The sequence below is a fragment of the Notolabrus celidotus genome, chromosome 14 (assembly GCF_009762535.1).
Source record: "Notolabrus celidotus isolate fNotCel1 chromosome 14, fNotCel1.pri, whole genome shotgun sequence".
Classification (NCBI taxonomy): domain Eukaryota; kingdom Metazoa; phylum Chordata; class Actinopteri; order Labriformes; family Labridae; genus Notolabrus; species Notolabrus celidotus.
Genome location: NC_048285.1, coordinates 10,622,127 through 10,641,357, shown reverse-complemented (window position 1 = coordinate 10,641,357; position 19,231 = coordinate 10,622,127). Strand labels below are relative to the sequence as shown.

Sequence of the window (19,231 nt, the reverse complement as noted above, 5' to 3'; positions counted from 1 at the left end):
CTCACTCAAGGGTTTGTATTTATTTTAATTATTTGAAACACTGTATTTAATACCAAAGACATCAAAACTATACAAGAAGATAAATGGAATTATTTAATTAACAAAAAAGTGTTAAAAAAACAGAATATGTTTTATTTTTTTAGATTCTGTAAAGTAGCCCCCTTTTTCCTTCATGACAGCTTTGCACACTCTTGATATTCTCTCAGTCTGCTTCATGAAGTGGTCTCCTGGAATGGTTTCTAATTAACATGAGCCTTCTAAAGAGTTAATTTGTAGAATAACTTGCTTTCTTAATTTGTTTGAGACCATCAATTGTGTTGTTCAGAGGTAGGGTTAGGGTTGATTCAGAAATAAGAAGTAATTACATGTAAAACTTGATTATTCAGTGGTATTGCAAACAATAAAGAAAAAAAACCTTCTTTGACCTTTAAACATTTTTCTAACACCCACAATCAAAAGCATTATTTTTATTTTGTAAAATGTATTTATTGAATAAGTATCACTTGCTTTGCTGCAGTTTTAACTTTATTACATCTACACAGACATTTCTTTGAGTTTTATTACACAAATGTTACTCAATAGAGCTGAACATAAAGCAGCAAATGCACTGTCGCCAATTTTCCACACTTTTTAGATCATTTTACTCACGGAAGTTTTCTTCACAACATTTCAGAGAAACCAGAATTTAAATTTCAGTTCAAGGGATCATCTTTTAAATGTAGATGTGTTGTTATAGATTAATATCAAGTCATGCTTTTGTAACACAATCAGAGGCTTTAGCTGGCTTTGAAGTTTGAATTCATTATTTTATTTTTTTTCGTTTGAATTTGATTTCATGAAAATTAATTTACATGTCATATTTTTACATATCTGCAATAGTACTTTCCTTTTTAAATCTGCATGCTTCTCCAGGAATATGCTTGAATTTATATGACTCCCTATATCTATTGGTCTACATCAAGTTTACTTGCTCTTTTTTTTTTCTTAACAGGCAATATTTATTACTTTCATGTTATTCTTGATTACTGTTGTGTAATGCAGAGGTAAATTGCGGTTCCAAACTTTCAAAAAAAATAATCATCTACATCTGCTTTTTAACACTTATGTTGGCTCAGTTCTTCACACTTTGAATATTTGTGTTTTCAGATGTCTTTAATGATGAGGTGCTTCATTTAAACTCTATCTGGATGCTTTAGTGTTTAAAGAGTCCCGGAGTCCTAACACCCTCCATTTCAAATTTAAATTGTGCCGCCCTGGCAGAGTATCGGCACCCTAACTGGAAATGATGGTGGTATGATTCCATGTTACAGAGCAGTTAACAATAGCGGTAAATCCAGGAAGACAGCCAACAAATAAGTGCTAGAGGTGAGTGCCAACACGTTGTAGGCAAGATAGTCTAGCAATGTTTATTTACATCTCTTATTTAAATCTCTTTATCTCTTATCTATATCTCTTTATCTTTCATGTTTGGATGATTCAACTAAAGCTAGAAAAAAGCTGCTTGATCAGAGTTGAAGGTTTTTCTTCTGCTGCATTTTGTGCGGTCTGTAATGGGGCGTCTTCCCCAGAATCTTTATTAATGTCATTTTACAACTGAGCACAAACAACCACGCCTGATATGATCAATCTCGTCCACAGTTTTGCTGAAAGTTTTCCGACTTGATGCCAAAACATTTTGTAATCACACTTTTACGTGTGCACACTCTTTCAAGGAACCCCCGTTTAATAACCACCTGACACTAAAAATAGTGACTAAACATTGTTTATTTCTTTGAATTTATTTGGTGTGCATTACCATAAGTCCTCCTTCAGATCAAATTCTGGTTTAAGCTAAGAACAAAACATCCGTTCATATTATTTGATCACATTACATTATATTGACTGGACTATTATGATAAAACCTCATGAAATTATAAAGTTACCACCCCTTTTAAGTATGACCATACAAAAGTGTACAACTGTACAGTTCTGTTGAATGTAATGACATACATTCTGGATTTTTAACACATTTAATAAGGCATTGGTAGTGGTGGACAAAGTCCACGTCTTCATCATTAAGTCAAAGTATAGATCCTCTTGGTCAAACATTACTCCAATACAAGTGAAAGTTTTTCCTTCAAACTAATACTTGAGTAAAATTACTGGAGTACTTTTTTTTTTTAAATACATAAGTATTCGTAGTATCTCAAAACGTATATTCACAAAGACTGAGTGCAGTCAGGAAGGCAAGGTGTGTATATTCTGCTACATTATGTTTATCTAGAAAACAATTTTTCATATCTAAAAAGTATACCATGAAATAAAAATAGGGACTAAGTTACCACAAGCACAGACAAGTTTAAAATTTTCATCTGTAATAAAACAAGTTTGTAGCTCCAGACCTTGACATGCTTTCTCAGGTTAGATGTGGATGTTTTGTTGGCTGTGATGAAGTTTGTGTGGCAAACAGATCAGAGATTTACAACAATACCAATCATTCTTTATTTCAAAAACCTAAAACGTGGGTTTAAAATATGTCCGTGGTGCTCAGGTAGATAATCGTCATCCTTGGCCGTAGCAATCATTACAACAACTAAATGAACGGACTGATTTGAATAATGTTTGCTCTGCATTTGCTCTACGTTCAACCGAGGTACGGCTACAACGTTTAGACAAACCAAACACCAACCAAGTACGCAGTTTACGGTCTTTCGGATCTGATTTCAGAAAAGAAAAGAATATGTATCAGCTGACTTCAAAAGAAAAGAGGTGAGTGACTAAAGCATTGATAGAAATGTAGTCAATGTAGTCAAAAGTGTATTTGTCTTTCAAATGTGGTGGAATAAAAATATTAAGTTTGCCAAAAAAATAACACTCAAGTTAGGTACAGTAAGTGAAAATTGAACTTAAACAGTACTCAAATAAATGTACTTTTATTACTGTCCACCACTGGGTGTTGGCCTATAAAACTTTGTGTGTCGGGTCAGGCTAGTGCCACATTGATATTGCAGTCCAAACATAAGGTGTTCTGCTTTATTAGTACTAAAGCTTTAAATAAATGTAGGAAGGTAAGGTGCCGTAGTGTTCGGTAGTCTAACGTAACTTGATAAAGAAGACATTTTAAAAAGTTTTGAGTGAGATTGCGTCCGTAAAGTTTAGATGACTCATCCCTTCTCTTTTTAAAAAAAAAAATATTAAAGGATCATTTTGAAATTCTGAAAAGGCAGAGTTTTATTTTGTCTTTTAATTGTTTATACTTTAATGACAGAATATATTGCATTTGGTGATTTTAATGGACGTAAATCAGCCTCTCGTCTTTTAAATTGCTTCTGTAAATGACTTGATATAATCGTAATTAAGGGTTACCCCCCAGTGATCTCCGGAGTCTGAAAACAGGTTGTTTTTTAACTAACTGAGAATATCAGGTAATTATCCATACACAGTGTATAACACATGCTAACGTACTTCTTCCGAAGTGTAAATATCTTCTTAGCCAAATCGGATATGTCTTGTTGACAACCATCAGAATCACAGTACAGCGATTGGCTCATAATCACTGCGTTTCACCACAAACTGAGATTTACACACGCGTTCATGAGGTAGGGCTAACTCATTATACTGTTGTTATTAGACAGGAACATGCTTAGGATAATTGTCTGGATAATTTACTGACACAGTTCAGTCAGCAGTGTTGACAAGAGAAGGCAGTCGCTACAAGTTTGCAAAGGTTAACTACATTCCCTGCAGCAGTGCCAATAGTATCAGAATGAAAATGTGAGGTGAAAAATATGTAGGAATAATGTGTATTTTAAGAGCAAAGAATTTATGTAAATACTAACACCTTAACTGTTTGCAAAGTTATTGAATTAACTCACCTAGCCTTTGCAATAAAAAACGACCTCTCTTCTCTCTGTGGATTTGTAGCTTCTGTTGGGTTTCCTCGCTCATGCCTGTAACAACTGTAAACATCTGTGTCCCTTTCCCGTGTGGACCAGTGCACCTCACGCCTCTTTCACAGTCCTGACAGTGCAACACTTCGATTAGATTGACTGTCTAAATAAGTATGGAAATGGTTGATGGGCTGGTTTCAGATTTTGGCAGCTCAGAGTATCATCCTCATCCTGTGTGTGTGCATGTGTGAGTGTGTGCATGTGTTTGGCACAGGTCCAGGATAGCCCAGAAATAAGAGAAAGAAAAACCTGCTGCAACAGGTTCCAACAGATCTACTGGTTCAGTTATTGGCAGCTGGCAGTGCACTCTTTCTCCCTCTATCAGTCTTTCTTTGCCCAGCTGAATGGTTACTTGTGTGAATGGGACACCAGATACAGTACAGATCACAGCCAGTGGCAGTGAGCGGGCATTGTGCCCTGCTTTCTGAGCTTGCCCATGGCAAAGGCTGTCTTAAATATAATCAAGTTCCACTTAACAACATGTGCACAAGCAAACATATGCAGGATCATCTGTGCATTAAAATCATACAGGAACACATGCAAAGTTAGAAGAACCAAAACTGCTGCCTACTCTTGTAAACAAAGCTGTCAGTCTGGAAATTTCCCTTTCGACTCAGCCAATAGGAATTAATGTCAAAAGCAATGGACATACCCATAAACCAGGCGGTTGTGGTCTGCAGAATGTTGAGTCAAACTAATGACATGCAGCTCCTACGCACACTTTTTGATGCTCCAAGAGGCCCACGTTTTTGATGTTTATTAATTTTTTTCCTGGATATTTAAACTCCAGCTCCTGTCTGAAACTTTAAAAGTAAGAGTATGAGTCTCAAAAAGCAAGGGAGGTTGAGAAATGAAGGAGAAAGTGAGAGAGGGAGAGGGAGTAGTAGGTATGTCAATACAGGTAGATTCCTATCCTATCCTCCCGATGAACCAGGAAAACAGTAATACCCTTTACCTTGTAGCTATAGCTTGTACAAACCCTGTCCTCAGTGAGAGGGCGAGGCAGAATGACAGAGAGACAGAGGATTAATTACAGATTGAATAAACTCTTGTGTTACAGTGCAAGGTCTCTGCACAACAATCTCGCTGAAGGCTTTTTTCTGCCAGAGATGGAGTTCTTGAGGAGGGTGTATTGTGGGAACAAATTCCGGGGGGCACTTCTGTGAAAGTCTCATTGTCTTATGAGAAGAAAATCCTCTGCTGCTGTCTAATTTAATGTTAAGAAAAACCAAGCAGTATTCAATCTTTTATCATTTAAAGAGAAGTAAGGTGTTTTTTTTATAAAATACAAATCACTAATTAACAATGTTTAACAACAGTCTTTGTTTTTACAAACCTGAATTAAGATCTGAACTACACTGAGCATGTTTTGATTCATCATCTTACAAAGAAATAAATTTTGGCAGCTTGACAGGTTACTGTCATCACCGGATTTAATCACGCTGATGTCTCACCTTTATCTGTGCACGCACTTTTTATTCTGCTATTTTTAAATGTGCACCCTGATTCCAAGTGACATTTAGAAATGACAGTCGTGACTTACTTATCTGGATCTTTTTTTAGCACATTACATTTAAAGTGATCTTCAATTTTCACCAAAATGACATCCCATTGGTTCTCACTGTTTTGACTGAATGTTTTATTTAGACTTTGAACTGAAGTCCATTTATGACAAAACTACTCTGACAATCATATTCTCTGCCACCTATGTTGGTTAAATGACAAAACATTAGCTTGCTCCAAACTGTGCTTCAAAATGTTGTTGCTCTTTCCATCATGTGACTTTTTTATTGCCTGTCATTTTGTATCTTAATTACTATAACCATCTGAATGAAACAGTAGCACAAAGATCTGCCTGGTTCAACAACAATAAAACATTCATACAGGGCTTATTCTGTTTTAATCTGTGTTTAGTAGTGTTGGCCATGATTTCAATCCTAAACGTGCTTCTAGAGGCTGTTTTGCAGTTTCACTCACAAATACTGATGCAAAGCACTGTATTGCACTATACAGAGATATGAGGTTAAGGAATGGTCTTCCATCTGCCCTTAAGTTCAACTAATAAAAAATGTTTTTTTAAAAATTTAGAAGCACTATCTCATGACACAAAGTCTCTCAATATATTATATTTTGCATGATACTAATATATGAACATAATTGGAGAACTCTTGGTCAATTTAGTTTTTATGTTTTTAATTCTATTCAGGGCGATTTTAGGTAAAAACTAATACAATTATGAGAATAATTGCTCGACTATCCCTTCAAAATAGGTCAACCATGAATCAAAACTCCGACTTATTTCTAACTTTATTCTTGTAACATCATGACTTATTCACAAAATTGTATTATATATATTTGTTAATTTGGCCCTAACACTCCGTCATAGACTGCACTTTTCACTGAAATTTCAAGCTCTGTCATACATTGTATGTTACTGGTTGGATGGATGTAATGTGGGCACTTTAGAGATTACTTAAATAGGTTTATTGTGATCTTCTTGATTTTAAATTTAGCCCATTGTGTGTTATTGTTTTGATTACTGTTTTTAAATTTTGTCTCTGATGTTTAATCATGCAATCTTTGTAGATTTTAATGTCATGTATTCTTGCATAAGTGGATCAATCAATCAATCAATCAATCAATCAATCAATCAAGTTTGATTTAAAGAGCGCCTTTCATTTAAATCAAAGCAATTCAAAGTGCTTAACAATGATTTAACATTTTTAAATTAGATAGATAATGAGTAAACATCAAACAGAAATTGATTTAGAGGTAAATATTAATGCACACAGTGGCTGTCTTGGTAATAGCTAAAGCAGATCTGAATGAATAAAATAATACATTAATAATAGATAAATAAATAAATAAATAACATAAAATGAAATACAGGGCTCACAATGTTGTGCTCTCTATAGGATAAAACTATCAACCAACTTCCACATTCACTTGCTGGGTATATGATCCACTGAACATTTTATTTTGAAAGAATAAAACAAAATCTGAAAAGAGTTAGAACTCAAAAAATGTGTAGTTCAAAGTGTCCTTTTAATAATACCTATGTGAGATATATTATTGGGGTAAATGGGAAAAATGTTCTTTTGACTGCAGACCAATTTCTTACTGCAATACCAGGGGGGGCAGTGGGAAATATTAGATACAGTCCTGAGTTGTTGCAACACCTTACAGGTTGAGAACACCTGGGTCAGAAACCTTCAAAAGACTGTTACACCCAAAAAATGGTGTTCCACAAGGCAGCGCTCTCAGTCCTTTAATCTTTGAAATGTGCCACTCTGACTTATCAATGTTTTAGTAACTTTGTTATTATTAAATATCATTGTCTTTGAATTCTTTCTGCATGATGTAAACTGCCATAAACTGACCATCATGTCTTATCTGCTGTTGGAGCCATGAAGGGAGTTCAAGTGTTTATATTTTGTTATTTTGAGGTTTAGGGTAGGATATTGTTTGTATACTTTTTGTGGTGTTATTATGGTGTTTGTTTACAATATAGTTTATTGTGGGATTATTTAATTAGGTTATTTACGGGTCATGTGTTAGGGGCGGGGATACTGAGTTAATTTAGGCCACCTGTGTTCCTTTGTTTGGGAAGTAGAGAGAGGGGGTGAGCTGGGTCTCCGTACTTTTTGTTGACCGCTTGCTTTACACTTGCTTTGCGCTTGCTTTTTCGCTTATTTATCACTTACTTTTCCAATTTTGTTTGTGCACTTTATCATGAGTTTATCATCCTTTTTTGTAATAAAAGGTTAAACTTACTTTTGTGCGTTAGTGATTTTTGCTTTAGCGCGTCTGGCAATAACTAGGCCCAGCGTCAGCCTCTCAGCGGCTTTTGGCTCTTTGTAGTCGCTACATCTGCAGTATCTACCTGACTGGTCAAATAACTTAAACTGTAACCCAAAAGCCTGACAGAAATGAAGACTTCAATTGTAAGGATTTTTTTCATGAATAGCAGAAGTATGCTTCTTTTGCTTGCTTGTTGTGTTTCCTCTCCCAACCCTTCAGGTTGAGACCACTGAACTTTCCATGTTTATGATGTCCAATAAATCAAAGTCCAATTTGGTGAAAAACAGATTGTTTTCCCATCACTCAGCCATACCTTCAGGGTCTGTAGTCACCGAGATCTTGAAGATGTCACCTAGATAACATAGCATTTGGCTAAACATCCCATATAGGAGTCATTTTATAGCTTTCTTCTTTATGAACAACACGTTAGTCAACACTTTAACACTAATCTGTGTCCATCCTCTACGCATGAATTTACTTTAATGACAGCTTTCATGAACTGACACTCCCAAAAATGTGGAATGAAGCAATATGTTTATCACTACAAGGTCAATTGTTAAGGATTCACGAATAAAACATAATCATAAATCAAACGATAAATGTAAGATAAAGTAAATGTAAATCTAATTCCATAGTTTATGTCACAAAGAACTAATTTACGAGTGTCTTTTGAGAGTACTGAGCGAGACATTCAGGGTCCCTGAGGCAGTAAGATTTATTACTGACATCACGTTTTGGCTCAGGGTGAGGTTATATAAAATCAGCAATTACTATTCCTGTCCCAGGGATATTTCATGATAAAATGTGCAGCTGTCTCCCCAAGTGACTGTTCCAAGTATGGTACGTTCACAACCACCATTTCACCTGCGTTAATCTCCCGTATTGAAAACATCTTCAGAAATGTTATGTACATACAGAGTGGTTTCTAAGATGCATATCATTGCAGGTCATAGTGTATCATATTGATTGACATTTCTTGAGGAACAGTTTGTGCACATCACATGACCATAAACCTTAGAAAATTACAATGTTGAAAATTACAATGTTGAACTCAACTGGTCAACTTGACGGATCATTTTAGCTTGTCAAGTGGACAAACTGTCCTTAATTGGTTATTTCTGTTATCTCTTTTTTTTTTTTGTTGAAGTTTTATCAAAAGCTTTAAATGAGCAATTTACAATCCACATAAGGCTTTAAACAGGCACTGAAATAAAGGACAAACATTACACGTGTTGAATTTATCTGTTTAAAGATAACAAAGACACAAAAAGGATGGACAAAAATTATGATCTGACTAAGACTAAACGTATCAAAAAATATGTATTAAGATGATTGCTTACCTCTGACAACTGATATCCATAACAAGTTCATGAACTTCCATCACTGTGAGAGGGGATCTAATGAGAGAGGACAGTTTCTCCTTTGCATGATGCTCTCTTTTAGTCCTTACTAGAGGTACGGTTGACAGATTGAACAAAAATGTTTTTGATTTCAGTCCTGCTTACATGTTTGACCTGTGTGTACTGTATTTTCACCATTTAAAAATCCTTTTCTGCTCCTAGCCTCACATGGAACAAAATTATACAAATCCTTGCCAAGGAGTTCAATGAATTTTTTTCAATCCGTTCCCTATAATTGATTTCCCTTACCTTCAATCATTTTGCCTTCTCCCTCATTGACCCTTGAAGGGATTTGCCTTCTGTTCTCTTGGATCTCTTTAAATCAGTTGGGGACCCAGTGGTCCTAATCCTATGGATGGCAATGAGATTTGAGTCCATCATTTAATTTAACTCTTAAAAAAAGTACAGAGAACCTGCAAGATCTTTATACCAAACATTTTTGTTCTTTACATATCTACTAAGTATCAAAGTAGGAATGATTATTGTTCACTTTTGTGAAAAGATCCCTCTTTCCAGTCCACTCTGAAACTCAGGGTTTCACATGTAACTTTCCATGTTGTTCAATAGCAAGAACACCTCTACTTACTAAATATTTAAGCAATAGCACTTTAAACTTGTATTTGATTATCAATTCTTTTAATAATTTATCATTAGTGAAGTAAAGGTACAGTGTACTTAGCAGCATTCAGCAGAACAGATTTGGTATATATATAATATGATATTCCTATAATGATAAGGTTAGTGTATAATCATCAGAATAAAAAAAACACGTTTCGACAGTATCACAGACTGGACAAGCTGGTACAGGCCATACATTTTTTTGTATTTAATTGGTGGCCATCAAATAAAAAGAGTCAATGTTTTTTGCAAAATAAAAAAAAATTGTATTGATAAAGGGTTTTGATGGTAAAAAAAAACTTGACAAATAGAAGATCCCGAAGGCCACCATCGCTTCTGAAGGTTCCACAACAAGATGCTAATGCTATGTTTCAATCTAGAATCTGACTGCAAGGTATCACTTCACATTCTCATTTCTACACACTGTACCTTTAAATAAAACAATTGTTATAGTTGAAATAAGAGCTCACTATTAACATTTTGTCACATCATAGTTCTGGACTGATGTCTGCTTGAACAAAAACTTGTCATTTCTATGTCTTTTTATAAAACAAGAATAAAAAAACACCTTGTAAATAGATTTGAGTCAGACTTTTCACACTTTAAATATAATATCTTGATAGCTGACAGTCCAAAATGATTCACCAAACTGAAGGGAAACAGGTTCAGTCAAAACCTTAGCACGAGTTGCTCCAATGTCTCTGGTCAGAATGTCCAATTGTTTCTGAAGAAAATCACAATGTGAGGCAGGGCGTCAGATCAAAAGCTGCAGGGTGGGCAGTTCGGGAAAAGCTTTCAGTGCACTTCGAGCTGTACTGTCTGGAGTATTCAGGGGGGCTTGACAAAAAAGACCAAGTCACTTGAGAGCCCAGTCCAGTCCTGATCGAAAGATAAGCTGAAATAGTTCTTCTCCAGCAGTTTCTCCTCGTTTCCACCTTCTTGTGGTCATGTTCAAGGATTTTGGGTGTCATTGGCCCAACTTGGAAAAGTATCTAGCTGGAACAAGGCCCCCCCCCATGTGTTGATGGCAATGTTGATGGTTACGATTCCAATAATGTTCAACATGAATCCCGCTTTAGCCTGGAGTGACCGGAAAATAAGGTCATATGTTGACATTTTGACACAAGTCAAAAGCAGTGCAGTATTTAGTCAACATCCTATCAGAGCGGGATTAAAAGCAATCTCATAATATCATTTCTAATTATTTGAGAGACATGTATACATTACCTTTTGCATGCTCAGTCTTCTGGGGATTAGTTAGATGTTTGACTATTAATATGAACATTCAGGATATTGTGTATGCAAACAACAAATGATCAGATAGAAGGATTAGGATAATCTGCTCATCTCAAAACTGGATATGAGCTTTTATGCAAAACTCCTCGTGCAATGCTCTCTAGCAGGTTCTATTCTGAGGGTCTTACCATGTCGATGACTTTTAGGCCGCCGTAGGAGAAGGCGATGGCGTTGGGTGGGGTGGCCACAGGCAGCATGAAAGCCAGCGAGGCAGAGATGGTGCAGGGAAGCATGACATACAGCGGGTGTATCTTGATGGCTGTGGCCTGGACAAAAAGAGTCAATCTGACATTCAAACACATACTAAACAAACTAGACTAAATCCATCATGTCACCATGGTGGGATTTTTGAAAAAATGCTGTAAAGACTTTTGGATAACTGAAACTGGTTGCCCTCCTACATGTTTCTTAAAGGAGCTTAACCAACCTTATAGCAAGCAACTACTGTAACTTTAGTGTCAAGAAATAGAAAAATTGATTTAGAGATAAAAGAGTCATATCATGCTCTGTCTTACCATTGAGGCCAGTATTGGGAGAAAGAGAGTGGTGGTGGCTGTGTTGCTGGCCACCTCAGTGAACATGGCCACCAACAAACACAGCAGGATGGAGATGGCAAAGGGCGGGATGCTCTGCAGAGGTATCAAACATTCACCCAGCCACGTAGAAAGACCAGATTTCTTTGCACAGAATGAGGGAACACATCAACATCAGGGCATTAACATAAATGTTTCAAGGGATGATCATCTACATAACTTTATGATCAGCACAGCTACCTCACTCCCATGGGCCAATGCAAAACCTCCACCCAGAAGTAATATGATGTTCCAAGGCATCTTTTGATGGACGAGTTCCCATTTGAGCAGTGGTGGAGGGGCTTCAGCAGGGTCCTCTATTAGAACAATAACAAAAGTAAAGTTGCACCTCATATCTATACATCTTACTGCTGTGCATTAGGTCAGACACAGAGAATAATGCATGTGATCACACTTTAGAATGCACTGGTTTTTATTGTCTTTATATATGGTGTTTGGCCGTGTTGAACTCTGTAAAGATAAAAGGGAATGTGATAAACCGCGAAGCCGTCAAAATCCTGATTAGAGCGTGACCTCGTAACCAGACCTTGGACATTTTTTTTTTCATTTCCCAGTTGACTAATGGACTTTGGCACCTCAACGGCTGCATCATACTTTTAAAACAGGGCCTGTGTAAATCATCATGTCACTGTTCTGTGTTCAAAACAGACTGCTCTGCCACTTTTTAGGAGTAGAGGAGACTTTGTTGCTTAAAGGCAGAAGAAGGACACACCTAACTTAGGTTACCAAGAGAGAAACAAAAAAAAATATTGATACAAAAGTAATTTGTCTAAGAAGCAGCACGGCATGCACTGTACAGACTTGACCTTGGTGCTATCAGGCTACATTTCAGGAAGCAGTTGTGACAACATTCAATAAGAAAGCCTGAATCAGCGAGATGAGTTTCACAAGCAGTTAAGGCTATTGGAAATATGGTATTTAACTGCTCCACTGTCTTCATGTGACACCTTCGCTGCAAAGTGGTTCAAAAGTGACTTTTGCTTTCCGTTGGGCTGTCTAAACATGCACTGAAAGAGCTAAAAAGATCAGATAGAAGCTTCTTCTGTCCCTTAAATGCTGATGTATTTTTGATAAAATATAACAAATATTACATGACAGTGACAGCGTAAAATCGTTATACAACTCAAGAATAATAAAATTGATTTTCATATGTTGTTTTGCAGATCTTAAATTAGTGCAGGCATTTTTTAATTTATGATGTGATATGACAACCAATGCACCTGTTGCAAACACATAATTACGAGTTACATGCTGGCTGGCCTACCATCGTCAGACCTCCCAAAGCACCTGGGCAATTTGGACGGGATGCAGAACAAGAGTGATGACATTAATATGGCCACAGTGCCATCTGTGACGTACCTGATGAGGAAACACTCAACTTTATTTCAGAAATGAAGCAAAAAAAACCTTGTATGTGTAAACCCAATACTTAATGGATTATTTCATGGCTTGGTCATCATTTCAAGCAGCTGGCTCTGGACAATTCAAAGATTATACAACATGGGCCAAAAATCGTAAACTAAAGTTAGATGACTGATCATTGTGGACTTAGGTGTACATACAATACTCACGTTTTCTCTTTGTTGAAGAGCACAGTTGCCCAACCAGGTATGAACCCAGGCTCCCTTGTAAACCAAAGTAGAACCAGCAGCGTGAAGATAGTCAGCACAGAGGCCTCAGCGAAGCTCATCCTGCCAAATTTTTGCACTGGGTCTTGATCACCTGGTACGCCTTACTGTCACCGTCATTCTTTGTGCCACATCCAAATGACCTCCTTCAAGCTGAAATAACATATTGTGAAGGTAAGTCACTCTGATTTATTATAGTCCATGCCACAGCAGATATTGACTTCAATCAATGACACTTACTTGAAGCCAAAAAAACATGAACTGCAACCATAGCCAAGACAGGGCAAGCATGAGCACCATGTTGGGGAATGCGAACCAAACCAGCTCGCAAAGTTAATTATGCCTCCATTTTTGGGAAGAGTCTGTTGATAAGAACAATACAATCATAACCTTTTAGAAGTTAATAACTGTGATTTATTGAGTATTGCCTTCATTTAGTTGCATGTTTGCGGTCATACTCATTTATCTGGCCTTGCAGGATGACAGTTGGTGTGGTTCCAGTGAGGGTGGCCGTACCACCGATGCAGGCTGAGTAACAAACACTCAGGCTCATGCCTTTCCTCCACTTCTCATACTTCTGCAATGTCTTCAGTTTGCTCTGCTCGTCAGCTTGACTCTCGTGACTCACCACTGGAATGACAGATCATCAGAAAAACATCTTACTTTTAAAATTTCCTGCTTGTCTGCTTTTTTATCACTGTTGGATTTCAAGAGTTCTGAGAAAGTTTACTTTAACAGAAGTAGTGGTGGGACTATATCTGGCAGTCCCTCCCATTTATTTTCATCAGGCTGCTACATGAAAGAACATTTGAAAAACCTACTTGATCTCACCCCGTTTTCTTTTATCCCTCCGCTGTCATCAACTCTATCTGCATCTGCAAAATATAATGTATATATAATGTAAACAACAATAGTTAAAAAAAGCAAGTTAACATTTTTACATCTAGTGAAACAAAAGGTTTAAAACTGTCTTATAAAGGTCTGTAACACACCCATGTGGATGCCGTTTTCTTTTGCTTTGTGCTCCGTCTCGTCAGTTTCTTTAATGTCACCCATCTCGAATGCCTGATTATCCTGACCATCATTTTCAGCCACACTACAATCTCTCCCTGTAGTGTTAGCATCCGTATCACACAGCTGTTGTAGCACAGCGCTGGCGATGGGCAGCATCATGGCTGTGGAGGCCGAGTTACTGATCCACATGGACAGGAAGGCTGTGGTGCTCATGATACCGATCAACAGGCTGCAGAGGATTTAGGGTGAACAATTTTATAGAAAATCAGGACAGATCGTAAAGAGACAATCATGTGATTAGATACACTTTTCATGCTCAGGGGAAGCCTTGTAATGAATATTTGATCTGCAGTGTGTAGGTTCATGCATGCAGAGAATATAGTGTCTCACAGAGATGGCTTCACCCCCAGAATAAGTAGAACGTGAAGGGCAATCCTTGTGTGCAGGTTCCACTTCTCGACAGCGATAGCAACCAGCAGCCCACCGATAAACAGCATGTTGGAATCTTTCAGGTACTGCACACAAACCTGAAGGAAGATGTAAGAAAAGAGAAAAGCGAAATTCTTGATAGGGTCATGTTCGAGCTTATTCCTTCCTTCAAAATGAGGAAAACAATACCTCTGTTTGCCTGCATGATGCCCAGCATGGGGTAGAAAATGACGGGCAGCAAAGCAGTCACAGCTAGAGGAAGACACTCTGTGCACCAGTACAGCGCCATGAGGATTATCACAAAGCCACATTTTGCCTCCTGCAATGACAGACATATATTGCTTTACATGCTTAGTACACATGCTTTGAATAACTTGATGCACTAAACAAATATCTTGGCCTTGTCATTGAGTGGATGCTTTAATGTCCAGAAAGTACTTCATTGCTTAAGTCAAGACAATGGAAGTGCATCCAGATGTCATAATTTATTTTTGATTATCAAAGGCAACCAAATGTTGTTGCTTACTCTCTAGATTTATGATCTAATCCATTTTGGGAATAAGAAACGACAACAACACAAGACAGGCTAGAAATAAATTCTCATTTCATTCAAAACATAATTCAAAATCTTCAAGTGAAATTGTGTTAGTACAACCTTCCCCGTGAGTCCAGATGTCCTTAATGGCTGTACGTAATTTTAAATCACAAGTCATGCACAGCAGAATCGGCATTATCCACCTCATTGACTTTTAACCACATCTCTATAAAACAAAACTCCCATACGATTTACAAATTACACATCTCTCCAACGATATCCTTGTGTACTGCACACAGTTGTTTTTACCATACAGTTGTTTTTGTCAACATTGTTCAGTTTTGTATCGGGACCTTTGCACTGTTTTATCCTGAGTAAACAAATTCCTGTTGGATTTAAAGCTTACACACTATAGCTGTATTGTTGTATAAGTCTCTAAAATTGTTGCCCAATTTATTTTGTGTTAAGTTTCAGAATGAGTTCTTATTGCAACAAACACAAATGTTGTTAAATTGCTTTGAAATACTGGACTGGAGACCTTCATTGAAATAACTTTTGAAATCTAATATCAGTAGATAAAGGTTGAACATAATAATGAAGCAGTGTCTAAACTCCAGCCTTCTTGATAGATGTTGTCAAGCTCCATCTGTGCTTTTCTGTGCTCAAGTCTCAGAAATAATCAGTTTATCACTTGAATGGGCGTTCTACCATGTGGTGCATCTTGACCTGGGTGAGGCTGATTTTGGTATCTATGCTATTCACGTGATGCACTGCTATAGGCAACTCTTTATGATATTTAGAATAAAAGCCAAAGGTTAAGGTTAGATATGAACAGAAACTCTAGGAATTAAATAATCAGATGTGTCCTTTAATGTTTGATCCATGTTTATATAGACTGACCTGTTTTCTGATCTATGTAAATCCATAACTAAGTAGATCAGTGACCAGTTTGACCTCTTAACCCTGTATGCGCTCTAGAGGTGATCCAGGGACACTTCTAACACCTCATGTAGAAATGTTTCAGCATATAGCTCTGACTTCCTTTGAATTCAATAAATGCGACCTGCAACTTACAGCCTGCTTATATCTGACTGTTTACTTAAAATTTCACAATAAATCAAAACCAAAGTGGTGGCCCAAATATGTGTTAATTATAAAATATATCCCTGCAGAAAGAAAACATTTAGACTGATTTTTTTCATTCTCTTACCGGCGTTTGGACAATGAGCGGTAGAGGTAGAAGTAAAAGAGGTGTCAAGACTATGATGATGTAATTCCTATTCTTCCATAGATGAGTAAGAAATCCAGCCATGATCCACAAGGTGTGATGGACATCCAAAGTGATGAAGAGCCAGAGAGGAAAAATATCATATAGACAGTTACAGACAAGTCACGCTATTTATGGTGGTTAGCAGTATGTCAACCTGAAAGCTGATTAAAAATTAACTCAGGAGGAGGCGCAGGGTGTGTTTCCCTGTATCTCAAAGGGGTATAAAACGTGAACGAGATGATAAAATACAGAGGTGTAATCTTCAGAAAAATAAAGCTTTTTTTTGTGATGCTATAAGTTTTAGGAGCAGCATCACACCTCAACCACACCTCTGAACTTTTGGTCGGCTTTCTTATGAATTAAAATGTGAGTTTTACCTCCTTTAATCACTCTCACATTCTTCCAACAAAGTCTTTCCAACAGTTTATTACTGATGAAAGAAACCTCTTAATACTGATGCTGATTATGTCTTAAGATATGTAACCCTTATTAGAATCAAATCCACTCATAACCTCTGAATACACCTGACTGGAACTAGAAAGCCATGTGTCTATTGTTCATGTCTCATAAAACTGGCAGGAGAGAAGGTAATCTATGAAAAACAAACACGCGAGGCGGTAGGGTTCAAGGCCCCATAAATAAATGACGTGGGCGTAGAGAAAGGTTGTGATTCCTTGGAAGAAAAAGCCTCCCAGAGCTGAAATGTAGAAAAACCAGATCAAACTTCTACTGTGTGTGTTGTGTCTTTGGTGTGTGTGAATGTGTGTGTGGGTTCAGTAGGTGGTTGAAAAGTTTTTCTCAGGAGAGAGTGATGAGTGATGTTTACAGCTTGAGGCAACCTTGAGTTTATATCTAATTCTGATCATAGTCCCAGAAAGTGACAGCAGTTAAAATGACTCAGAGTGAAGAAGAGAACTCAAATTTGTGTTTTGTCGTTTTGATTTTACAAAATCATCGTGAAGGCTCTAACGAGAAAAAACATAGAGATGATCTTTTTTAAGGAAGTTACGATTAGTAACGATATTACAAAATGCTTTCAAAGATACACTTATAGCTTCTTATAACGACCTATCAATGTTATTAAATATGATAGAAGAAGACCTTCAGTAACTTGTGGATTTAAGAATGTTTTAGAGGATCATTTTAGGGAGAAAGAGTTGTATATTAAGAACAAAATTTGAACTAACACTTTGCCCACATAGCTTTCTCAATGAAATTTGTAGCACTTTATGTGGTGTATTTTCGTAGTGCATTTGTCTTTATGAGGTTTGACATATTATGTATTACTTTATGGAGTATTCTTTAAGAGCAGAGTTAAAGTGACACAGGTTTTTCAGTGATTTTCCACAGTAGATATCACAAACTATAAAGATAGAGAACCTATAAAAGATGACAGCAGTGCCAAACTGTGTTTTGTGTTAGATGCCAAAGTGTTCATTTCAAATGGCAGTAAAAACATAAAAAGAGAACATAAAACTGGTTTGTTTCTGTGAAGTGTAAAAATGTTACCTGTAAAGGTTAATCAGGTATCATTTTTTTTGTCCAGGTCTTTGTCCTGAAGGTGTCCCTGTATAGAGGTTAATTTATTCCCTCTCACCTATGGAGTAAGAAGATACATTTAAAGTGGTCAGTATGATCATTGATGGTTTGGTTTTATTTTGCTAGAAAGAAAATTGGCATGTTGAAACTACTCAAAAACTACTAAAGTGGACAATTTTATTGGAAATTGTCAGCAATTGCAATTGAGTTGTCAAAAATCTAACAGCAGCAAAAAGAAAAGAAACAAACACGTTTCAGCCCGAGGCGTTACTCATCGTCTCACCAACTGGGTGGGTGTGTCCAATTTAATACAATAAATGCTAGCTGACACAAAAAACACCTGTTACAAAATAGAAAACAGAAAAATTTAAATTAAAAAAACTAAAATAAATAATACAATTCACTAAAAATACACAAAAAAAAAAATTACAATAAAATACCTCAACACCCTCTCACTGTGCATTTAGAAAATGGATTACCAAAATACAAAATTGCAAATAATGGAGCGCCGCCTGCAAGCTAGTTCAGGCAGACAACACGAGCTGCGCTCATTCATACTGACACGTCATCACCTCTCTATCAGCTGATCTCAACATCCTCATTCGGCGGTCTATTTAAACTGCAAGCCTCCCTGTCTCTGCCTCTGCTTGCCAGTGCTCCTGCTGTCCTGCTCAGTGCTGTGTGAAAGTTCGTCCCCACCTCCTCCCCGGCTTCCACCTGCGGGCTCCGAGGGGGTTAGTCCTATCTCATTACTCCTAATGTCTGCATTTAAATAATCTACGAGGAGTAATGAAGTTCGGAGCCCACACGCCAAACACAATACTGTATGCTGCAATAAACTTATTTTAAGTAAACGTGAGTTGTCTGACTGAATTACAGAAAACAGGAGAAAGAAAACTCCTCATTTAAGCCTCCATTTTGTTATCATGTATAACTTTCACTATGGAGTGAAAAAGAAAACATTTGTCTTGAATTTTGTATCCAAAGCTTGTAAAGCTTAAGTGTTGATATCTTATAGCTGTTGTCACAAACAATAGTAGATGTGTTCACAGTTAAGGCTCATAGCACGTCTCAAATTAACTTATCTTGTATGAAGTGTGCTACATCATGATATAATAAGGAATAATCACAAAAACAGTGATAATATTGTTTTTTTCTTGCACAACACATTCATGACTT

The 19,231-nt window shown here is 36.9% G+C and overlaps 1 protein-coding gene across 1 annotated transcript; it reads right to left on the bottom strand.

The window, feature by feature from the left end:
- Nucleotides 1–10,374: 10,374 nt before the first annotated feature.
- Nucleotides 10,375–16,555, bottom strand: LOC117825484 (solute carrier family 13 member 2-like). The gene is given in 15 exon segments (XM_034701349.1): nt 10,375–10,828; nt 11,173–11,310; nt 11,560–11,721; nt 11,818–11,933; nt 12,902–12,996; nt 13,209–13,344; nt 13,347–13,418; nt 13,502–13,582; nt 13,585–13,655; nt 13,724–13,879; nt 14,083–14,140; nt 14,258–14,508; nt 14,670–14,806; nt 14,893–15,027; nt 16,454–16,555. Coding segments are annotated over 15 exon segments (1,839 nt in total). The 3' UTR covers nt 10,375–10,699.
- Between the last annotated feature and the right edge of the window lie 2,676 nt (nt 16,556–19,231).